The sequence below is a fragment of the Saimiri boliviensis genome, chromosome 6, assembly GCF_048565385.1.
Source record: "Saimiri boliviensis isolate mSaiBol1 chromosome 6, mSaiBol1.pri, whole genome shotgun sequence".
Lineage (NCBI taxonomy): Eukaryota > Metazoa > Chordata > Mammalia > Primates > Cebidae > Saimiri > Saimiri boliviensis.
Genome location: NC_133454.1, coordinates 116,606,647 through 116,632,261, shown reverse-complemented (window position 1 = coordinate 116,632,261; position 25,615 = coordinate 116,606,647). Strand labels below are relative to the sequence as shown.

Genomic DNA, 25,615 nt, shown 5'->3' with positions numbered 1-25,615 from the left:
GTAATTGTCCTTCTTATTTTACAGATGAGTTACCTGATACATAAAAATGGTTGCACATATGTTGTTCAAGGACATAAAATTAAAAGGTGCTAGAGCCTTGATTCAAAACCAGTCTTTCTAAGGCTCATCACTTGTCCCAAGAACTGCATATTTTTCTAGAATTATTATGTTCTAGATACTCTGAGAGGCATTGGGGACAAGAGATAGGACTAAAGCATGTGTTTTAGTTCTAAGAATGAGGTTGTTTATTGGGAAAAATGATTTTTTTTTAAACAACTACTGCAATACATCTAAGAAAATTATCATACCAGATGGTAAGAAGCAGGCCAGAGTGGAGCCTCTGTAGGGAGAGGTGAGAGCAGGTCTTATGTGCTATGAGAGGCTTCACACAGGAGGAGAAAACATGCCTCTTTGCTTGAAAAATGAGTGGGCAGTTAGCCATTTTTTCTGTTAAAACAAAGGATCCCTGACTCTCATAACTTTCATTGGCTTACCAAAAGTAATTCTTATCAGACTAATCTCACTGCTTTGAGAGGATTATTTGACTGGTGAAGCATGAAAATAAATGTTTGTAGACTTCAGGAAAGCAATAATTCTGTGTGTCAAGGTTATCCCTTTTATAGAAAAGATCTGCCCCATGTGGTAGGAATGCATTCTGGCAAAAGAAACCACAACTTTCAAGGCACAGAAGCAGTCAGTGGAGTGTAGGGTGGAGGAATGGTTGGAGATGTGTCAGAGCTCTCTGGTGTACAGAGCATATTTGAGGAAACAATGGGAATGAGGTTAGATGAGATCAGGAAAGATTTTTTAGGCTGTACTCAGAATATTGTTGGAGGTGGTATTAATCATGTTATTTTTTTAAGTTTTCTGTATTTTATGATACTTTAACATCTTGGGGGCCTTGCTAATCCTTAAGCAAGATTGCTCATCCCAGAGCCAATTCCTAGATATAAGAATCAGCATGTCCGAGTGACTGTTTTTCATATGCAAACCAGTCAGTTTAAAGCCCATGTCCCCAACCACTTCCTTTATTTTACTCCCACATACACCAAGCCAATTTTTCTTCTGCCTTAAATCACTCCAGGGCCAGGTACCTGGCATCTAGAAACCACATCTGTAGCCCAGAGCCAGGGAAAAGCATTCAAGTTATCCATCTGAAAACTTGCTCAAGCTTACCTACCCTGCTTTGCCCATTCCTTCACACAGAAGCCTCAACAAGGGCTCTGAGCTCTTTTGGGAGATCCGCTGCTCCCTTCAGAGCTAGTAGCAGGAAGATTTAAGTGTGCTGAATCTGTGCCCGCAGCCGCCCCTTCCTCTAGGTGCTCTGTCCCAGGGAGATGGGAATTTCAGCTCTAAGTCCCTGACTGGGGCTGCTGCCTTTGCTGTCTTTGTTTCAGAGATGCCCTGGCCAGAGAGGAGGAATCCATAGAGGCAGTCTGGCTACAGCAGGTTTGTGGACTGAGGTAGGCTCCACCCAGTTTGAACTTCCCAGAGGCTTTGTTCACACTGTGAGGGGAAAACCACCCACTCAAGCCTCAGTCATGATAGGGCCCCCCTTCCCCACCAAGCTGGAGTCTCCCATGTTGACTTCAGACTGCTCTGCTGGCAGTGAGAATTTCAAGCCAGTTGCTGGGCTCTGTGGGGATAGGATCCACTGAGTTAGACCACTTGGCTCCCTGGCTTCAGCCCCCTTTCCAGGAGAGTGAATGGTTCTGTTTCACTGGCCTTCCAGGCGCCACTGGGGAATGAAAAACAAACAAACAAACAAACAAAAAACAGCTTCTGCAGCTAGTTCGGTGTCTGCCCAAATGGCTGCCCAATTTCGTGCTTGGAACCCAGGGCCCTGGTGGTGTAGGCACCCAAGCGAATCTCCTGGTCTGCAGGTTGCAAAGACCACGGGGAAGTGTAGCATCTGGGCTGAAATGCGTTGTCCCTCCTGGCTTCCCTTGGCTAGGAGAGGGAGTTCCCTAACTCCTTGTGCTTCCCAGGTGAGGTGATGCCCCACTGTGCGTTAGCTTGCTCTCTGTGGGATGCACCCACTGTCTAACCAGTCCTAATGTGATGAGCCAGGTACCTCAGCTGGAAACGCAGAAATCACCTGCCTTCTGTGTTGATCTCACTGGGCGCGGCAGACCAGAGTTGTTCCTATTCAGCCATCTTGCTAGCCTGCACTGATCTGTGTCTTTCAAACCATTCTTACATCCCTGAGAGGAATCCCACTTTGCCATGCTAAACGACTTTAAAAAAAAAATTTACTTATTTTACTTTAGGTGCATACTATATCTGGCATTTTTTTACATCACTGTTCTTCAATGATATTGACCTGAAGTTTTCTTTTATTGATGTGTGTTTGTTTTTATTTTTGCTTTTGCAGGGTGCTTAGGTTTTTCCAAGTATAAGATCTGATCAGCAAAAACAAAAAGAATTTTACTTTTTCCATTCCAATTTGTCTTACCATGTCTTTGTCAGGGTCATACTACCATCATAAATGAGTTTGGAAGTAATCCCTTCTCTATTTTTTAGAATAATTTGAGTAGAATTGGTATTCATTGTTCTTTAAATGTTTGTAAAAATTCAGCAGTGAAGCCATTCGGTCCTGGGCTTTTCTTTGCTGGGAGACTTTTAATTATTGCTTTATTATCTCATTACTTGTTATTGGTCTATTCAGGTTTTGGATTTCTTCATGGTTCAATCTTGGTAGGTTGTATGTGTCTATAAATTTACTGATTTCTTCTAGGTTTTCCAATTTATTGGCATGTAGTTGTTCATATCAGTCTCTAAGGATATTTTGAATTTCTGTGGTATCGGTTTTAATGTCTCCTTTTCATCTCTGATTTCATTTATCTGGGTATTCTCTTTTTTTTTTTCCTTAGTCTGACTAAAAGTTTGTTGATTTTGCTTACTTTTTTTAAAAAAGAACAACTTTTTATTGCATTGATTTTTGCATTTTTTGTTTCCATTTACTGTCAATGTCAATATATCTGTGTATTAGCTACAGGTAGTTCTTTCTGCAAAATGAGTTATGATGTGACTTATTTAAAACTAGAACAATCACAACTAGTGTATAGATAAACCCCAGTAAATCCTAGTGTTTTTGTCTTAAAAACTTTTTGGTACCTTTCATGATGAATATGGCTGCTCTATACTTTAAGGCAGCCAGTGTGTTTCCCAGACTTTCAACTATGTTGTACTGGAGGAAAGGTTCAAATAGAAAGATGATTTATTATAAGTATTCAAAACTGTCAGTGTGACAGAATTTCATCATATCTGGAAAATGTTAGCACTCTAGTTTTCAATTTAATATTTTGTAGCCTTTAGAACATGTGAATAAAAATTATGTAGTTTTTTTCTTGTCAGTCATGGATACATCAGGGTTAATGAGATTGTTCTGTGATAAGGGCCTGGGCATGCTGGTGGATGGCATGGAGACCCATGCTCCCCAAGGGAAAGCTAGGGTATAATTAAGATAGAAGACAGGACTAATTTTAGCTGGGAGCAGGTAAGTTAATCATGTGGATTTTACAATCTTACTAAAATCAGCCTCAGAGATTGAGCCCTAATTTATATTTCTTAGAGTCCCAGAGTTCTTGCATTTCCTCTGAAGGCCAAGAAGATGTCAATATGTAAAGATGATGAGACTTTGAGGTCTACTCTTTTTAACATGAGGCAGAGAAGGTTAAAAAATCCCGAGGTTATTAGTCGAACCCAACCACTTGACCCACTAAAGGAAAAGCTGAGGAAGAAGAAAAAAAAAAAAAAAAAGACAATTTTATTACCTAATTATAGCTAGTTACCAGCAGAACTTAAATCTCTGGCTCTTATCTTTGGACATTGCATAGTTAATGATTTGATTACTGGTGGCAGCAGATTCAGAGACAATACAGGCACTGAAAGCACAACAAACTCCTTGTGGGCAAAAACGTCTTATGTTTATGCCTTCTAGAACCTGGCACACACATAGCACTTAAAATATTTTGGTAAATATATGAAAGTAAAGATCTCAGACTGAGTTAAATTGTCCCTCACAATAGCCCCATTCTACCTGTTTTTAACTACCTTTTCTCTGAATTCATTTGAGAGTAAAAGAAATTTCAACATTTGGACCGGGCATTTCTCATGACCCTAGGAAAAAAAAAATGCTTCAGAGTGATTGGGTATTTCTTTCTTCTGTCGAGTTCTGCCCCAATTTCTTTTTTCTTTTCTTTTCTTTTTGTTTTTTGAGACGGAGTTTCGCTCTTGTTACCCAGGCTGGAGTGCAATGGCACGATCTCGGCTCACCGCAACCTCCGCCTCCTGGGTTCAGGCAATTCTCCTGTCTCGGCCTCCTGAGTAGCTGGGATTACAGGCACGTGGCACCATGCCCAGCTAATGTTTTGTATTTTTAGTAGAGACGGGGTTTCACCATGTTGACCAGGATGGTCTCGATCTCTTGACCTCGTGATCCACCCGGCTCGGCCTCCCAAAGTGCTGGGATTACAGGCTTGAGCCACCGCGCCCGGCCCCAATTTCTAATTAATGTGTGAACCAACTTCAAATAAGAAACAAATGCATCTTTCAGCATGTCTTTCAAAAATACTAATTTAATTTATATGTCTTTCAGATTGTAGAGTTAAGGATTAGAGACCACCTTTCAGAATGTAATATTCACTTAGCAAGAAGATGTTAACTTTGGTAGCGTTTATCAAAAACTTATTTGCATTTCCTATCTTTTTCCACTACTATCATTTACCTAGGACAAAAACAGATTTTCATTTTGTGTTATTATGACATTTTTTTTCAATTAGTTTTTTGAAAGCAGCTTTCACATCCTTGTTCCGCAAACTGTAGATCAAGGGATTCAACATGGGGATGATAATTGTGTAGAACACAGAGGCCCACTTGTCTTGGTCCAGGGAGTAGCTGGATGTTGGCCTCAGGTACATAAACATGACTGTGCCGTAGAAGAGGGTGACACCAGTAAGGTGAGATCCGCAGGTGGAGAAAGCCTTAAGGCGGCCTTCAGCTGTACGCATTCTGATAATTGCAATGAGGATAAAGATATAGGAGATGAAGATGATGAGGATGGTGCTGAATTCAATGAAGCCACACAGACTGAAGAGCAAGATCTCACTGATGTAGGTGTCTGAGCAAGAAAGAGCCAAGAGTGGTGGGATTTCGCAGAAGAAATGGTTGATGATATTGGAACCGCAGTAACTCAGGCTGAAGGTGAGGGTAGTGTGGGCTACTAAACTCACTAGACCAGCCAGGTAAGAGCCCAGCATGAGAGCCAAGCAGACCCGCTTGGACATGAGAGAGTTATAGTGGAGGGGTTGACAGATGGCCACAAAACGATCATAGGCCATGGCTGCCAGGACATAGCACTCAGCATCTACAAAACCTACAAAGAAAGCAAACTGGGTGGCGCAGCTGGAAAAGGAGATAACCTTGTGCTTTGTTAGGAAGTCAGTCAGCATCCTGGGGGCAATGGCTGAGGAGTAGCCCAGGTCAACAAAAGACAGGTTGCATAGGAAAAAATACATGGGTGTATGAAGTTGAGTGTCTGTTATAATCAGGATAATCATACCAACGTTCCCCACTACATTGACCAGGTAAACTATGAGGAAGACCACGAAGAAGATGATCTGCAGCTGAGGGTCCTGGGTGATGCCCATGAAGATAAACTCAGTCACCATTGAGTGGTTTTCTTTATCCATTGCATCAAGCGCATGTGTGCCTAGATTTAGTTTATTGATGGATGTAGTAATTTCACAGTCGCTGAAAATATTCAAACTAAAGACAAGCAATTATATGCCAGAGATATTGCAAAATAGCTATATATCTATTTATCTATTGTGTGTGTATACGTATATTTCTACAATAAATGAAGGCTTTGTTTAGGATGATTTATAAAAATCTTTCCAGTAATTCGATTCTAGAACTGACAGAATAACTCAAATGGCTTTTTAAAATTTGATGATGTGTCCTCTTCATGTGCCCATTCACAACAGAAGGAAGTGTTAACTTCTTGGGAATGGCACGTTCTGCTTTTCCAATGACCTTGGTGTTCTGGGGTCATTCATCACGTGATACGAGATGTTTGACTCAGTCTGCACAATTGTGTGTGTTATTAATGAGTAAAGAAGAACAGTGTTGAGTATTTCTTCTTTCTAAAACAAAGCAAATATAAATGCAGATAAAGAATAAACTTTAATTTTCATTACAGGTGGACATAGAAAGGAAAGTAAGTGACACAAGGATCTCAAAGTGTAACAAGTCACACGTACACAGAAAGTAAAATATTTGGAGCTGAAGGTCAGAAATATTAAAAAAAAGTAAAATATAATTTTCAAAAGCCAGAGTTACTGAGTTGTCCAGGAAAAATAAAAAAGCATATTTCTGATTTTAAAAACTTGTATCCATAATATGCAAAGAGATTTTAATACCTAATAATAAAAATCAAACAATCCTATAAAAATAGGCCAAAAATTTCAATAGATACTTACTTACCAAAGGAGATAGCTGAATAGCAAATAAATGCATAAAACTCAAATATTCATTAGGAGAATACAAGTTAAAAACACAATAAAATAATGTTACACACTAATGATTAAACTTTTAAAAGACTGAATATACCAGGTGTTGACAAGGAAATAGAGTAACTGAAAATTTCATCATTATTGGTAGAAATGTAAAGTAGTACAACCACTTTGGAAAACACCTTGGTAGTTTCTTATAATCTCATTTATTAACCCTGAAAACATCCTAACTGTACATAGGTGACAGAGTAAATAAATTGAGGTATGTCAATAAAATGAAATTCTACTTAATGATCAAAAGAATCAGATTATTGATACAAACAACGTGTTGAATGAATCTCAAAATAATTAGACTGAGAGAAAACAGCCAAATAGAGTATACCTTGTGTGATTCCATTTATAAAAACCTAGAAAGTGTAAGATAATTAATATTGACAAGATGCAGATCAATGATCTCCTTGATAGAGGTGTGTGGCAGGTGGAGTGGAGGGGAGGGAGTATCAAGAGGCATGAGGAAACTTTGGGGGTAATGGATTTATCTACTATCTTCATGGTGATAATGGTTTTGTGAGTGTATACATATATTAAGACATATCAAACTTTATACTTTAAACATATTCAATTTGTTGTACATCAGTTATACCTGAATAAAGTTGCTACAAAAAAGAAGAGAATACTTGTCCCTACTCTAGCTCAGCTATTTCTCACTACATGTGAATGCAGAGATCTTTTCATAGGCTAGATTGATGAGGAAATAAAAAGTTAGGTTGAGGGGATGGCAAAGCCACTTGCTGATTCTGTGAGTTGCAGAATCAGAATTTGGTACTACCAATTCTTGAATTTGGGACTACCAATTCCCTATGTAGTGCTGTGTTCATTTTTTCCCTTTACTTCCTCATGCAGGAATTTTAAAATAACCCACAAGAAAAAAACAAAAACAAAGAATTATCTAACATTTGTCAGCGTGTTCTTCAACTTTAGCAAGAGAAAAAATAATCTTATTGTTGAAAATGGATCTAACAAAAGTTATCCTTATACTTTTTTTTTTTTTTTTTGCTGTAAATGACTTTATACTTTTTTTTTTTAAGACGGAGTTTCAGTGTGTCTCCCAGAGTGGGGGCAGAAGTGTGATCTAGGCTCACTGCAGCAACCTCCATCTCCTAGGTTCAAGTAATTCTCCTGCCTCAGCCTCTCAAGTAGCTGGGACTACAGGCACTCACCATCATACCCGGCTAAGTTTTGTATTTTTAGAAGAGACAGGGTTTCACCATGTTGGCCAGGCTGGTCTTGAACTCCTAACCTAAGGTGACCCAACTGCCTCTACCTTCCAAAGTGCTAGGATTACAGGCGTGAGCCAAAATGTCCAGCCTATACTTATACTTTTATAGATGAGGAAACAGACTCAGACACTAATTAAAATGCAGATACTAAATTGCAGTATTTAAAGGGGTAAGAAATAACCTTGTAAGAAGAACTATAAGTCAGGTCTCTAATCCACAGCTGGATATGTGCCAGTCAATCCATTTAATTGGATTGGAAAATGTAATTGAAAATAATTCCTTTCTCCCTTATAGATTCAAGGCTCTGATTAAGTAGTGTATGCGAAGGTGCTTCACCAGCAGTAAAGTATCCTGCCTGTTCTCATTTATAGTGAACAGACAATTTCAGGTTTTACCATCTGGTACTCCTTAGTTCGACATAAGACTCAGCTTCTTGGAGTCATAATTTTTCATTTGCTCATTGAAGCTAATAATGGCTCCCTCAATAAATTTCTGTAAAAATTTATTAGAATATAGATGAAGTGCTGAATTTAGTGGCATCATGTATTAGGTGCTTAGCGCAATTGGTCACTGTGTGCAAGTATTGATGTTTTAATTCATTAGATGAGTGTGCACTCATAATTCCTAGAAAAAATGTCTCTTGCCTATTCCATAGAAATGAGGTATCATGGACTGCCTGAACTTTCAAGGAGACATAGGTTTAATTCTGTAGCAATTCCATTAAATAATATTTAGAGACAAGGCTGTAATATTCAAAATTGAGCTTGACTAAGACAAAAGGAAAGAAAACTTTTCTTTTTGGTCCCATGTCACCAATCTTCAGCCCAGTAGACTCTAAAAGAAATGATAGAATATTCAGCAGATAAACATAAACATATTCCATTGCTAATAATAAATTCAAATATTTAACACAAGACCAGCACAAGTATTCTGTTATGGAAGTAAAGAAAGGAAAAAAATGTATTTAAGATTTCTGTGTATCACTTGCTTTTTCAAGTTCATGTGAAAAGAATAGTGGAGCAAGAGTCTGGAGATCCTGTTTATAGTCCTATGTTTTTTAAAGAATCAATTGTTTGATCTCAGTAAATTGCTACATTAGATGCACCTTCCTTATCTGTGATACAGATGGGGTGGTGAATACAAATTCTGTAGAATCTTCCATTCCTATCATTTTCTGAATTTAGTCTTGTAAGGAGACATCCTAAAAGCTCAACCCATGGTCTTTGTCTTTTTTGGAAATATTAAAATAGCAGGGACATTGGGACAACCAGAACCCCATGCTCAAAGGGACACTGGGCAGCATAGCACTCCACCCCAAGAGGTCACATCTCTTTCTACACTCAGACCTATGACCTGACCTGCTTTCTACCTGCTGAGTGTTCCTCTTCTTTGATGGATTATACCATATGTACTTTCCATGAAGAATCCAAACACGGTGAATTAATCTGGTTGCTCTCTGAGCTACTTGCTCATCCCAGCCTCGCTCCTGTGTGCAGGAGGTATTTAAGTGTTACAATTCCCAGAAGAAATATGATGAAATACTTTCTGCACTCACAGGAAACACAAAGATTTGATGAACTGTGATTCTCCAAGGAATTTCACTCTCTTCCCCTTCAACTTTAATGATAAAAGAATGAAACACAGGGGAATTTTAAAAAGACATTCTAGTGATGATTGAGTTGGTAAGAAGCACTGCATGGGCTGTTTTGTGTAAACTAAAGATGCCTACATAAGGAGAATTAGGGAGTAGTTGAGAAAAGTCTTTTTGCTGATACCTTAATGTCTGTTGAAAGAGGATCAAATAGCAAAAGGATCAAATAGAAATCAAACAGTAACTAAAGGTAAGACAAAGGTATAAAGGGTTCTGTCCATTTAACTTACCGTCCTGATAAAAAATTTACAATCCTGTTAATTTACTCAATCACTTCTCAACACAAAGTTACCAGAGCATTGAGTGGCTAAAAAAGAATGTTAAATAAATACTGTATGTGTCATTTTATTACAAAATGTATAAACCATTAGGAAAAGTATAAGCAGCAATAAATGAGATTATTTTAAAGCCTTTTTAAATAAAAGAAATGTCCATGAAACTTTAGTATTATTTTTAGAAACTCTTAGGAATTGAGAACCCAAATCTTTGACTAAAGAATCTCTGGGCTAAATAGTTAACTGAAAAATCTCAGCAGGGCTGGGGAAATACTGCATAGAAGAGGAAAAATGTTTGTCAGAATAGACAGGGAGACAGAAGCATGTTATTTACACCATAAGATGTAAAACAAACAATATTTTGCTATCTTGCTGATTAATACATGTGAGTTCTAAGAAAGACAATTTTCATCAACTGTAATTATATTTTTTCTTTAAGAGATATGACATTTTAATTTTTTATTTAATTAGTAAATCTCTGAGAATTACATTATCCAGTGCTTTGTGTATCAGTACTCATGTATATTATTGACAGGGCCATTCTAAACAACTTCAAATTTGAGAGAATGGAAGTTACATTGTCTGAGCATACATCTAGACTTTACTAGGCTAACTTTGGGAGCCCAGAGAGACTTCAGGCAAGTTAAACTTTTATACTTTACATTCCCCATCTGCAAAAAGGGGATGATAAATGCCTATTATGTAAAATTAAAATAAAGTATACTGGCAAAATATGTAATAAAGTGCTTGCAGAGTGTAAGAAATCCTCAACAGATTTTCATGCTTTTCAATACTTATATTTTACTCAGCATTACTTACTTTGTATGTTTAGCACATCTAAGACATTGTATTCTGTGCACTATTTCTGTTAATACTTTCAGAGAAACTTTCTGTTTGACAATGAGATAAGAAAGATCCATTCATTTTTTTTTTGCCTTTCTTCTAGAGATGCTGTTATTTGAAGTTCAAACAGCAAGTTTACTTCAAGGAAGAAGACCTAGGCTGTGTATCTATGCCAGTGAAATACAGACGGAGGCATCGTGGTGCTGAAGGACAGCAAAAGATTTAGCATCCAGAAACCTACACTGTAGCTCAGGATTCACCACTGATTGGCTGAGAAACCCCCGCACTTTGCTGGTCTCATCTAACGAAAGACAGTATCACGTATACTCTTGGGATATTACCTGATCATTCCTTTCACTGATTTGTGGTAAGGCTTATATAAGATAATGAGTGCAATGATACTTTTTGAAATTGTTATGGAATTCTATTAAAATGTCAGCTTTAATTATTGATCAGGATATTGAACCCCTATCTCCATGATGATTAGGTAGAGCCCAGCATAAATAGGTGCTCTGTCTATGGCACTGTCTGTTATAATAGAACCAGTTCCTGCCCATTCTTTCCCTTACTGTTTTCAGAAACTTATTTATCTTCAATGTTAGCAAGGGTACTGGGTCACTTTGACCCCCATGTTTTAATTTAGGCAGTATCAAATAACTTCCTTCAGTGAGTAGTAAAGAATTTATCTCTGTTTTACCTTCTGAGCTATACTTTGACAGTCAGCCTTGTAAAGTTTAAACTTTTGGTCAATAATCTGAGATCTTGGAAGGGGTGGGGGATTTGAGTTAAAGTGGAGAAGAATTCCACTGGTGGTGTTTAAACTCTGATTTGGAAGATCTAGTCTGGGTATCTATTCTGAATTTTCTTTTATTTCTTTTACTCTTCTTGTCTTTCTTATATTTGTCTTCATTACACCTTGCAAAGGGTGACTCTTATTTCCATTTTGATTACGTGGTATTAAATTATTTCCCTGGTTCTGTAGAGTGACGGAAAAGTTGAATGTGCTTCTCTGATGTTTTCTGGGTCTCTTGACAACTTGTGAATCTGAGTATTAGAGATTTTCACTGCCTTGGCCACTTCTGCCATTTTTTATCAGGTGTGCCAACTCCTTCTTACAATCTGATGCTCTAAATACTGGACTGAATTATGGAAAATTATCATTTAACTGAACCTCTTCTGTTCTCCATAGATGTTTATCCTGGGAAATCAGAATGGGTTTCAAAGTGTACTGTCTGTGTGGGAATATTCTCTATGCTTTCTTCCTTGACCAGACATTTTTTAAGTTCTTCCTCTACCCCAAGAGATTCCGCTGTTTACCTTTTTATTTTCTTCTTTCCTTCCTTCCTTGTTCCTTCCTTCTTCCTTCCTTCCTTCCTTCTTTCTTCCTTCCTTCCTCCTTCCTCCTCCTCCTCCTCCTCTTCCCCTCCTCCTCCTCCTCCTTCTTCTTCTTCTTCTTCTTCTTCTTCTTTCTTTCTCTCTCTCTCTCTTTCTTTCTTGCGTTTCTCTTTCTTTTCTCTTTCCCTCCCTCACTGCCTTCTTCCTTTTTTCCTTCTTTCCTACTTTCCTTCCTTCCTTCTTTCTTTTTGAGACAAGATCTTTATTGCAGGCTGTAGTGGTACAGTGACACGATTCCTGCTCACTGCAGCCTTGAACTCCCCAACTCAAGCAATCCTCCCACTTCAGACTCCTGAGTAGCTGAGACCACAGGCACAAGTCACCAAGCACAGCTATTTTTTTAAAAAAAGAAAATTTGTAGAAATGAGATTTTGTCACATTGCCCAGGCTGGTCTGGAATTCTTGAGCTCAATTGATCGGCCTTGTCTTGGACTCTCAAAGTGCTAGGATTACATTTGTGAGCCACCATGCCCTGCAAACTATTTTTCTTGTCCAGTGCTATTGATTAATTTTGTTAACTTTCAATATTTTTATTCATTCTATTAGTACTGCAGAAGAATTGTCAGTGGCCTGAATTCATTCTATTATCCTTCTCCAGATGTTGTGTCTGGAGGGTATGTCGATATATAAATTAATTTATTTATCACAAGTCATTATGGCTCTCACATCTTAAGAATCAGTTATTTTAATTATTCAATAAATAGTTAACTCTAGGAATAACCACAGTTAATAGATACTAAATCACTTGCTTTAGTCATTAGTTAGTAGGCAGCACACCTAGTGCTAAGATACAAGTCTTGTGATTTTACATCAAATCCAACATACCTTTCACATGCTTTTCACTTTTTGCTCTTCTGTTAGAATTTATGTTTTACTAAAAATACATTATAGCTCCATCACGTATTCATCTGACTAATTCCACTTTGCATCTTCTGACTTATTGCAGCTCAAAGGATGAGACATATGATAGATATTCGAGGCAGAAATCAAACAGAAGTGACTGAGTTTCTCCTCTTAGGACTTTCCGACAATCCAGATCTACAAGGGGTCCTCTTTGCATTGTTTCTGTTAATCTATGTGACAACCATGATGGGCAATTTGGGGATGATTGTATTGATTAAGACTGATCTCCGTCTCCACACCCCCATGTACTTCTTTCTCAGTAGCCTCTCTTTTGTGGATACCTGCTACTCTTCTTCCGTCACTCCCAAGATGCTGGTGAACCTCATGGCTGAGAATAGGCCATTTCTTTTCATGGATGTGCTGCCCAGTTCTACTTCTTTGGCAGCTTCCTGGCGACTGAATGCTTTCTGTTGGCCATGATGGCATACGACCACTATGCAGCCATTTGGAACCCCCTGCTCTACCCAGTTCTCAAGTCTGGGAGAATTTGCTTCTTACTGATAGCTACCTCATTCCTAGCAGGCCTTGGAAATGCCGCCATACACACCGGGATGACTTTCAGATTGTCCTTTGTGTCTCTGATAGGATCAACCATTTCTACTGTGACAGCCCACCACTGCTCAAACTCTCTTGCTCTGATACCCAAGTCAATGGCATTGTGATCATGGCTTTCTCCAGCTTTAATGTCATCAGCTGTGTTACGATTGTCCTCATTTCTTACCTGTGTATCTTCATTGCCATCTTGAAGATGCCTTCACTAGATGGCAGGCACAAAGCCTTCTCCACCTGTGCCTCCCACCTTATGGCTGTCACCATATTCTTTGGGACAATTCTCTTCATGTACTTGCGCCCTACATCTAGCTAGTCAATGGGGCAAGACAATGTTGCTCCATTGAGATTCGAGGTAATAATCCCTATGCTAAGTCCCCTCATCTATAGTTTAAAAAATAAAGATGTAAAACAGGCTCTAAAGAACATCTTACAGAAACACATCTTGTAAAGACATGTTACCCATCATTTGCTATGAAGAAGAAAATACATTTTCATGTTAATTATATTCTGTGATTATTTAACCTATTTCTCTGTGTTAAATAATTTAAAATGAAGTATACTTTTTAATATCCTAGTATCATATAGGATACACACACACACACACACACACACACACAGGTTCGTGGTTCCCTCTGATGCAGTAATATGCTAGATGAAGGTTGGGCCTGAAAAAAGGATCAAAACACTTGGAATTGGCTAATCTGGGCTTATGTTTTAGTTTAATTATTAAGCTTATCTCAGTCTGAGTTGTATTATACATGCATTGGTGTCTTTGGGTTCTTCAAAAACAGACTGAGGCAGACAGACATTTTAATGCAGAAAGTTAATCAGAGAGTATTTTCACAAACAGTACCTATACAGTGAGGGAAGCAGGATTGGACAGAAGGAGCTCAATTGTGCTGAAGACTCAGCCACTCTTACATGGCTTTCTGGAGCAGATATGTCCTTCAGAGATGCCCCAAATTAAGAAAAATAGGAACAAGTTTTTATATATCCACAACAGTCAGTTTTTGGATATGGATCATCCACTGAGAAGGTGTATTATCTTGGACAAGGTAATTCCCTTCAGCAGGGGAAATTCCTGCAGTGTAGATCAGCTATCAGCTGACAGTTTCCTAAATGCCTGGAAGCTAGGAAAATGAAAACTTCAACCTGACAGGCAAATCTGCGTAGTGTGACACAGCATTCACAATAAATAATAATACCACTCTACTTACAAATATGTCAAGAAATAACAAATAAGATACATGGGGAGGCTGGGCGTGGTGGCTCATGCTGGTAATCCCACCACTTTGGGAACCTGAGGCTCGAGGATCAGAAGACCTGGAGACTAACACCATCCTGTTTAACACGGTGAAACCTTGTTTCTACTAAAAATACAAAAAATTAGCTGGGTGTGGTGGCGTGCTCCAGTAGACCCAGCTACTTGGGAAGCTGAGCCAGGAGATTTGCTTGAACCAGGGAGGCAGAGGTTACAATGAGTTGAGATCGCGCCACTGCACTCTAGCCTGGGAGACAGAGCGTGACTTCATCTCAATAAAAAAAAAATATGAAAAACTCTTATAAGGTATTATGATACTGTGAAAATCACAGCAATAATGGGGGAATATTTTACTGAGTTCTGACTTAATCTCTATATTTTTTTGATAATGATCAAGGTACTTTAATGTTTTATTTCTGCTCCTAGTAAGAGTTTACAGTTATCAAAGAAAATTCTGTCTGTATTGCTTATCATAGTGACGAGGAAACTCTCAGTGTTGGAGCAGTGAGACAAAAGCCTTCTGTGATGAGATGACCTGTTGAAGGAAGTCTGAGTAATGATTTGGAATTAGGTCAAAGTCTGCTTCTAATTTCTTTCCATACCACCATCCAGTATAGACCATGACAGAGACATCAGTGTTTCGAGTGTTGCGGTTGAGACCACCTCATTCTTGAAAAATTCGTTAGAGATCAAAAAGGAAAAACTATTTCATCCTGACCACTTGGAAGAGTCCTCTCAGGTCATATCCCCATAGCTTCCACTTTCAAATGTTAACTAAGCTTTCTCTCAAACACATCCAGAACTGTATCAGAGCTTGCATTCTCTTTCATATTTCCTTTTATTCTGGTTCATCTGCTATCATAATAATTCCTTATCTTTTTTGAAAAATCACTTTCCGAGGACAGTTGTACTTTATCATTACTCATCACTGTTTTATGTTGGCATTTCACTCATTGCCCAGTTGAGATTCCGTGATTTGTCACATATTGACACACTATTGATTATGCTCAATTTCATGGTTCCACCTTCCCTCCATTCTGCTCAACTGTCTAATACCCACTTAGTTAGACTGAATTGTTTCTTCTACGTGTCCTCCATTTATCCTGATTAGTACAATTAGAGAGAACCCATCATTGCTTTACTCTGTGTTACTGATATGATGATCCCCATTAGAGGTGGTAACCTCTAAATCTTTATAAATACACTTTCTCTCCTCATGTCATAATGGATAATGTGTCTCTGCTTTTACCTAAGACCAGCTCTTTCATATCTTTGGAGCTTTCCAGAGACTTTACTTCTGAAATCATATCTCTACTCTCTCCAAGCATTCGTATCTTAAACTCTATCACAATATTCTCATTTGTATACAAACATTTTCTAGTGTCACCCTTCTTCACAGTGTCCATGACAGTAAGTCCCATCAAGTCACCAACTTATTAATTGATCCCTACTCCCCTCTGCTATTAATCTTTCCAAAAGAACTACATCTCCTCATTGCTCCTACTTCCTCATGTCTTATTAACTCTATAACACGTTCCAGTTGTCTATCTGTACCATCTGTCCATTGAGCCTAATCTTGTCGAGGACACATGACACTTCAACACTACTTTATCCAAAGATCATTTCTCTGTCTCATTTTACTTGATAGCTCAGGAGGATTTGTCACAATTAATTCCTCCACTTGCCTTGATATACCCCTACATATGTTTCTATATCACCTCACGCTTCCGTTTTTCCTTCCTTCATTCCTATTTCTTCCCAGTTAGCATTTATTGTTTATCCCCAACCTCATGCTACTCTTTAAATCTTGGAGCAAAAGTCATAGTTTTGATATTTGGTTCTCTGCCTGCACTCAGTTCTTGAGTGACCATGAATCTGTGCCATGATTCCAAAATCTATCTCTCTAGTCTTGACCTCTTACCTGAGTTCCAGATTCATATATTTAATTAACAACCTGGCATATAGAAACTTTTGATGCATAAAAGGATTAACAAATTAGTTTTCTCTTCTTAGTTGTGATACTCAGACATATGTAAAATATTCACACCTTTTGTACTACTAGAAAAGACTATACCTCAAAATCATACTTAGGTCTTTGGACTTAGAATTATCAAAATGTTAAGTCACAGATAATGTTTTCTATTAGGTTAATGCAAAAATAATTGCAGTTTTTTTGCAATACCTAATAGCAAAAACTATAATATTTTTGTACTAATCATTATATTTCTTTAGTTTGTGCTAGGGCAAGAAAATTGGCAACTTTTGTATCTTTACTCATAATCCATTAAAAATATTTGTTGAATAACTTGCATGTAACTTATACTGGTGATATAACAGGTAAGAAAACCAAGTTTCTTATCTCAATAAACTTATACTTTAAGTGAGGGAGATTGTATTGCCTCTGTCAAATGTATTATATATGTGTGAATGTGTGTGTGCATTTCACATAAACATAAATGATGTTTCAAATAAAAATGAAACAGGCAATAAAATAAGGAGTAGTGAAGTTAGAAAAGAGCTCTCTGTTGAAAATGTCTGAGCAATGCCTGGATAGAGATGATACCATATAAGTGTTTCTGGAAGAGCTTTCTGTGCACACATGCAGTAAACACAAAGTCTCCAAGGCAAGGTCCTCTTTGGTTTGTTAAAAAATTGCAAGGAAACAAATATATGTGAACAAGAGAGAGAAAATTTAAGGGAGGAAAGAATAGTAATCAGGAAGATTCTGAGAGAGACTGGCAGATCACATAAAGCCTAGTAGCTAATAATAGGTTTTGTGCTTTACTTTTCCAAATAACTTTGTAATAGTTGTCTTCCATCAATGCCAGATGGTAAGATGCAATAGAGAATGGAGAAGATTAATTTTGTTGGCTATTTTACCAGTACCAAGAACGGTGTCTGCTTCACGAAACACACTTATTAATATTTATTGAGTGAATAAAGAAATTAATGAAATGAAAGCCATATTCTAGTAGAAATGAATAAGGATTGTATTTTAAGTGGCATTCTGAGGGTTGGAGGCAGGATCTGATCAATCACATAGATTTAACTCAATGCTTTGTTCAGTCCAGCCTCTGGATCATGAGATATTTTGTTCTTCTAAGAGTATTCCTAAGATACTTTCTGAGATATAAGTGATGCACTGGGGAAAATGTAGTTCAATTACCTCAGTGAAAAATAAATTCACTTTTTAGTTAAGGATTGGCATATTTCAGACTCCAGGCTTTTTTGTATTTGGCAGAGATTAAATGTCCAGAGAATGAGCACAGCTTTAATAAGACCAATCTTGGGCCTTGGGGCCAAAAGGAGTGGATTTTATCCTTTCCTGAACTAAAGGATAAAATGTGCTGCTGAATTCTGCCATAGTTGATGCTTTCATGTCACTTGTGCAGTTTTCAAAGCTATAATCTGGCTGCTGGAAACAGAAGACTTGTGTTTTTACAAAACAAAAGTAAACTGATAAGAGCCATACTTTCAGCGAATATTACTTAAGGACCGAAGGTAAGATCCTTTAATTTATTGCAACTTGTTTTGATGTAGAAAGTTTCAAGAGGACTTAAAAATCTAAGGAATTTGGATTAAGTATTTTATATTATATAGGTCTGAATACTGAATTTAATGTCAACTAAACTGTAAACATACATTGTTTTAGAATCACTAGAAACAAACAAATAATTTAATAGAATATTCAACATATATATACACATACATACAGGAATGTATGTAAACATGTATGTATGCACAAATATGCATGTTGCAAAAAAATACATAAATATAATTAATTTTGTATATGAAGAGAGCCAAAACACAAATACATATTTAATTCTCTATGAAGAACTTTAAGTTGAATAATTTTATGCCATTAGATGCATAAATTGAGAAACTGATCATGATATTCAGCCTTTTTCCTGTATTTTAGTTTTGCTTGCTCTATGACATTAAGTTAATATTCCTTAGGTCAGATGTATGTTTAATACAAGGATAATTCTAACTTGATTAAGTTTGTTGCAAATCCATATATATATGAGAGATGTATTCATGAGAGATGATGTACCCAATGCTCTTTTACAATAAAAGAAATGTAATCCACCCCACTTATATTTTTCTAAATATAAATCTAAATTATGTACACATGGTGGGAAGACAGAGTTACAAAAGCTAAACAAGTTACTTCCCTCATATAGGTATGTGTATATAGACATGTATATATATATAATGTATATTTACATAACATAACCATGCACTCATAGGATCATATATATCAGAGAAAATATGATAGCTTTATGTTAGTTTATACACTTATTACGTATATAATGTGATTATCCATGTGTGTACATATATATTTACGTAAAAATAAGAGTCTAAAGAATGGTTACAATTTTTTTAAGTGAATATAAAACGGAATTTTAGCTATTTTAGAGATACGAGAATTAACTTAAAAGACTGTTGCAGTAATGTAAGTAAAAGACGACTTGGGACTTAGTGGCAGGGAAAGTGGCAGAGGTAGCTGGCTTAGGACCTAGATCTTATAAAGGAAAATCCGATGGAATAATGCAATGGATTGGCTATACAGCAAGTGAGAAAGAGAAAATATCATTTATCCAACATTTTTGTCTATGTAATTTCATCTGTGCCAATGAAAGCATGGAGCTGGGATTGACTTGAGATGGGGAATGCTATGTTTGGGGCAAATGAGAGGAGGGCATGAGGAATTCAGTTTTGGTCATGCTGAGTTTCTACTTGATATCCATATGGAGATGTAAGCAGTTAACTTATAAGCTTGGAATTTGGAAAGGAGGACAGGACTAGAGATATGACTCAGAAGGTACAAGCACATAGACAATATTTAAAACCATCAGACAATGAGAGCACCTGCGTAGAGTGGAAATAGGAAAGGAGGAGGCTCTGAGACACTCCAGCACAAAGAGGGAGAAGAGGAGGAACAAGGAATGGAGACAGAAGGAGCAACCCATGAAGCAGGAAGAAAAACCAGAGAGTTTGATGTTCTGGAAGAACAGAGAAAGAAGCCTTTTAAAGAGTGGTAATTAATTATGTCTAATGTTACTGATGGATCAAGAAAAATGAGGCCTGAGAATTCACCATTGGATTTAGCAACAAAGTCCAGTGATGTCTTGAATAAAAGCAATTTCCATGGAGTGATGGAGGGAAAAGCCTGATTAGAATGGGCTAACAGGAAACAAGAATTCAGTACATAAAAGATATGTAACTGTGTCCATATGTTTATCTGCTAAGGGGATAGTAGAGGAATGGGATGAGAGGTGACGGAAGCAGTAGGATCAGAAGAGGAAGAGAAAAATGTTGAAGAATAGAGTAGGGTATCATCAAATTTTTTCTCTCTCTCACTCTCTCTCTCTCTCTCAACACACACACAAATACACACATATACACACACATAACACATGTATTATTTTAAATAAAATAGATAATTAAGTTTAAGGGATCTTTTCTTCTTTACCTCCACATAAAATAAAGAGTAGCTATGCACACATTTTCAGAACATCTTAGAAGTACTCTTAATTACAGCAAAGAATAAACTATTTAGTATCATAGGTTTTGTGGCTACAATTAATTTCATTTGTTTTTTTCTTAAATAAATTTTATCGTGTATATTTGAGGTTTAACACATTATGCTATGGGGTTCCTATAGATGTATGCTTACATATAGATGCATACAGCTAATATAGTCATTACTTTTGTGAGGCAGATTAGCATGTCTATCATGGTTTCTTTCTCATCCCAGCACATGAGTCTTCTATTCTGAGACTAAAATATGAGAAACTTTACAACCGTATCTGAATTTATTCTCCTGGGATTCAAGGATCACCCAGAACTACAGCGCCTTCTTTTTGTGTTGTTTCTGCTCATCTACACGATCACTGTTGTTGGAAATCTTGGCATGATTCTATTAATCAAGATTGACTCACATCTCCATACTCCGATGGACTTCTTTCTCAGTAACTTGTCCCTGGTTGACTTCTGTTATTCTTCTGTCATTGCCCCTAATATGCTAATAAATTTCTGGGTGAAGAACCCAGTCATTTCATTTAATGAATGTGCCACTCAGTTCTTCTTGTTTGGCTCCTTTGCTGGCATTGAGGGTTTTCTGTTGGTGGTCATGGCATATGACCGTTACCTGGCCATCTGCAAGCCTCTGCTTTATACAGTCCTGATGTCCCCCCACCTCAGTGCCCTCCTGGTGTCGGCCACATATCTTGCAGGCTTTGTAAATGCTGCCATTCACACTGTCTTCACCTTCCAGCTGTCTTTCTGCCGCTCCAGTGTCATTAACCATTTTTTCTGTGATACTCTGCCCCTCCTGAAAGGCTCTTGTTCTGATACACACATCAATGAGGTTGTCATTTTTGCCTTTGCCAGTTTTAATGAATTGAGCTGTCTCTTACTTATTCTTGTTTCCTATCTCTACATCCTTGCTGCCATCTTGAGGATTCACTCTGCAGAAGGCAGGCACAAGGCCTTCTCCACCTGTGCTTCCCACTTGACGGTGGTCACCATCTTCTTTGGGACAATCCTGTTTATGTATCTGCGTCCCAGCTCCAGCTACTCCATGGATCAAGACAAAGTGGTGTCTGTATTTTACACAGCAGTCATCCCCATGTTGAATCCTCTCATCTATAGTTTGAGAAACAAGGAAGTCAAAGCTTCTTTAAGTAAAATTTTTAAAACAGTCTCATGTCTCTGCTTAGAATCATCAAACCATAGGATGCCAGGACTCCAGGAAATCTTACAGATGACCAAATCCGCTTCCATTCACCCTGATTTCGTTTCATTCTGCCATGAGGCTTTTTTCTGGTAGTGGAATTGTACTAACTGTTCCAAGTTTTCTGGAGAATATGGCCACTTTGTGTAAATCCCTTATTCTACATAACCTAAATCTCAAAAATAACCAATGATCACAGCTCAACACCATGTTCATAGCTATAAAGCACAGTATAAAAGCTTCTGAGACAGAGAAAGACTGAGTGGCAAAAGGAGAAATTCTACCTTCTTCCATGTGTGATGGCTCTTCAATTGGATGATGTTTGAATGGCTAAAGAAGCTATGAGGAATAAGCTGAGCCAGTAAATGTCCACACAGCAAAACAGGGCTTAGAAACTATGCTGCGCCCTTAATGAACCAGAGCGAAATACCAGCAGTAACTGGTGGGAGAGGGGCTGAAGTACAGTATTCGTAACCTAGAGAAAGGATATGTAGCAAGAATAATGAGAATCAACTCCACGAAAAGTATAAGGATAAAACACCAGATAAGAATGCCAAACGTTAATACGAAGTGGAAGTTTCCGGGGTGAGGAAGGAGGTCTTCTGCACAGTTCCTGTCTGTAAACTGTCAGGTTGCTTTATCTATCTATCTATCTATCTATCTATCTATCTATCTATCTATCTATCTGTGTTATACTTTAAGTTCTGGGGTACATGTGCAGAACGTGCAAGTTTGTTACATATGTATAGAGGTGTCATGGTGGTTTGCTGCATACATCTCCCCATCATCTACATTAGGTATTTCTCCTAATGTTAGCTCTTCCCAATCCCCCCACCCACTGCTATCCCTCCCCGAGCCCCCCAACTTTCCTGACAGGACCCGGGTTGTTTGATCTTTATATGTGGAAGTGGTTTAACCTTCAAGAACTAGGGCAAGATGCACATTCTTTCTCTAATGCCTTAGCAAATAACCATACATGTCTATTTTACTACCAGATGCGATTTTATTTCAATAATTTCAAAGTTTTCAGCTGATAGGATTGGTAGTTTTAATTGAGATATCTCCTAAGCAGGACTATGTTTTCTTTGCAGATTGGGATCATGGGCATGTGAACAATAAATGCTTCCAAATGTTGGGGATTGGATAAAATATAGTTTTTATAATCATAGTAGATGATTTCATTCAAAGACTAGTTGTCATCTAATGGAAAGTGGTCATTTAAAAGTGTCTAAGAAATAATTGGAATAGAAGGTATTATAAGATTATAAAACTGGTGTCTCTTTAAAACTGGTGTCTCTCATTTCTCCTCCCTTAATGTAGAGGTACCTTGTTTTGCATAAAAATAGTTGAAGATTTGGCTCATTTTTAAGCTGAATGTTTTCACTTTAAAGAAAATATGCCCCAATGTACATGTGTATGCATGTACGTATTTTCTTTTATATGTTGGTATACAATGGCTACCTAACAAAACATAAGATATACAAAGTACATTTTCTGACAAAAATAAAACTGGCTCTATGATAACTAAATGATTAGATGAAAAGCAATAAATGAGCTATTTTCTTTCAGAAAGAGTAAAGTATTTATAATTTTAAGTATGGAATCACAGGACCAGATGTCCACACAAAAGAAGGAATGTTAATTCGTTTATACAGCAACGAATAGAAAATACAGAAATTAGCTATGAGTACAATACTTATTCCAAGAACAGTTTTACACATACATATATAATTATTCATTAAAAAACCTTCAAAAAGCTCTGTTTATATTATTCAAAGACATTAATTCCTTAGTTCATGTCACTTTTTTCCAGCAATGACTAACATGTGTCTACTAGAGGGACAGCAGATGGATTTAGCTACACAAATGATACTGTGGTCAGATAGTTGAATATATCCTACTGGCCCTTGAGATTCTTACTTGTTTGTGATTGTTCAATTTACTATTTTTATTTAAAAGTTGTAGCATGCTATAATTATCAAAATCCTAGCTTAGAAGTGTTCTAACTACATTACTGATGTTATATTATTATTTGTGTAAATAATGCTATAACCATTATAATTCTACCCATTTACCCATTTTGAAGTCAAATGCTCTTAATTATGTTTAATATTTAACTGATACTATGTAAAATGCATCAAACTCTCTACACTCAGTTAGGCAGCATAATAAGAAAAATTACATGTCACAAGGTTTTGGTGTGCAAGTTATTTCATCATCCAATTGATAAGCATAGTGCCTTATGCTTATCAAAAATTGAAACAGGTAGTGTTTCAATTTTTAACCTCCTCACACCCTCCACCCTCAAACAGAGCCTGGTGTCTGTTGTTCCTTTTTTTGTGTCCCTCTGTATTCAATGTTTAACTTCCACATGTAAATAAGAACATGCAGTAGTTGGTTTTCTGTTTCTGCATTGGTTTGCTCTGGATATTGTCCTCCAGCTTCATCCATGTTGCTATAAAGGACATGATCTCATTCTTTTTTTTTTATGTCTGCATAGCTTTCCATAATGTATATGTACCACATTTTATTTTGTATTTGACCTACTGTTGAAGGGCATTTAACTTAAATTCCATGTCTTCACCATTGTGAATACTGTTGTGATCAACATAAACATGCATATGTCTTTATGAGCAGAATGATTTATACTCCTTTGTGTATATACTCAGTAAATGGATTGCTAGGTCAAATGGTAGTTCTAAGTATGTGCCATTATTCCCAAATTCACACAATCCTACTACAGAGCCACCTATCCCTGAATCACAAATGTGTCTAAATGCAGCTTCATTGACTGCTTTATCCAATTTCACTTTTTCATTGCACTGGTGATCACAGATTACTATATGCTCACAGTGATGGCTTATGACTGCTACATGGCCGTCTGCAATTCCTTGCTATATGGAAACAAAATGTCCAGGTGTTGCAAAACCTTGTGTTTATGAGTCAGGACACAATTACATGTTACATGGACTTGTGATCTATGGCTTTCTTTTATAGAGTAGCTTTGATCTTAAAATGGTCACTGATTGAAATAACTCTTTTGGTTTGTCTTCCTCTTTAGATAAATATGCAGTCATTAGAATTTTAACCCCTTTTCCCTTCTATGACTTTGAGACCTCTATGGGTAAGGAAGGGAGGCCTATAAATGCATCTGGTGCTGCTCTCCGATCTTTCTTGACCTCTAATCTGCCTGGTGACAGTTTGCTCTGCTGTCATCCACCATGAAAAATATACCTCAGAGTCATTTCTGTCTTTTGGTTGGATAGAGTCATAACCTTCTTATCTTCCGTGGTGACCCAGTTGCATCTCAGTTTTTACAGGAATTACAGACCTCCCTTAGGTCTGCCCCTTATATCAATTCAGAAATGGCCTGGTCAGTCTGCTGTGTAGGACTCAGCTTCACTGGTGCAACACGTCCAGGTCATCAAATCTTACCCATTTGTCTGCACCCCTATTCGGGACATGCTGGAAGTTTGGAAATTTAAGTACTGTCCATGCCACCTGGTAACCGAAGAAACTGTGAAAACAGCTGTGATCATAGCTGCTCAAATAAGCTAATACCAAAGTTGACTTGGTTTTAGTTACTCAACAAGTTGATTCAGGGTCAAAGCCTCAGCCAGGCGGATTGGGATAGCCGATCTCAGAGAGATCTTCTAAGGTTTTTTTATTGTTTTTCCTCTCCACTCATTAGTGTGCCCAGGCTGAAGAACCAGGCCTTGGGTTTTGATTTTCTCTCTGTTATAATCTACATTTTTTAATATCAATAATTAATGGTGAATAGCATTCAGGAGGGGAAGATTGTTTTAGCCCTAATGAAAGATATCATACTATTCTATTATTTTATTTTAAGTTACAATAATATTATTATGAATCTGATGCAGAAGTCTTAGGACTTTATTTTGATTTCAAATATTAATATACTTGGGGCCCAATGATTAAACATTATATGAATTAACATATCTCTGAAATCATAAATTACACATATCTTTGTATAAGTGGCCCATGGCAGTAAGTGTACTTGAACTAACTTTGTTTAAACTAATTACCACTGTTCAGTCATTTATTCAATTATTCTTTACTAAATATTAACTGTACACCCAAAATGTTGTGCAGACCTCCATAGGGAATATCAAGGTGAAATTGATGTTAGCTTTATTCTCAGAGCATTTACAAACCAGTAGGAGTAACAGCAAAGTTATAA

The 25,615-nt window shown here is 37.3% G+C and overlaps 2 protein-coding genes and 1 pseudogene across 2 annotated transcripts; 2 read left to right on the top strand and 1 right to left on the bottom strand.

Moving 5' to 3' along the window:
• Nucleotides 1-4,748: 4,748 nt before the first annotated feature.
• Nucleotides 4,749-5,693, bottom strand: LOC101042203 (olfactory receptor 5AR1). The gene has a single exon (XM_003920099.4). The coding sequence runs from the start codon at nt 5,691-5,693 to the stop codon at nt 4,749-4,751; it is 945 nt and encodes a 314-aa protein (XP_003920148.1).
• Nucleotides 5,694-12,913: 7,220 nt separating this feature from the next.
• Nucleotides 12,914-13,862, top strand: LOC101041891 (olfactory receptor 5AP2-like; annotated as a pseudogene).
• Nucleotides 13,863-20,466: 6,604 nt separating this feature from the next.
• LOC101045289 (olfactory receptor 5AP2-like) lies at nt 20,467-21,510 on the top strand. Its single transcript, XM_039470345.2, has one exon. It carries the CDS (start codon nt 20,467-20,469, stop codon nt 21,508-21,510), a length of 1,044 nt encoding a protein of 347 aa, XP_039326279.2.
• Nucleotides 21,511-25,615: the final 4,105 nt, after the last annotated feature.

Coding starts and splice junctions, on each gene's coding strand:
- LOC101042203 (XM_003920099.4), bottom strand. CDS start 5,693: ATGGATAAAGAAAACCACTCAATGGTGACTGAGTTTATCTTCATGGGC.
- LOC101045289 (XM_039470345.2), top strand. CDS start 20,467: ATGAGAAACTTTACAACCGTATCTGAATTTATTCTCCTGGGATTCAAG.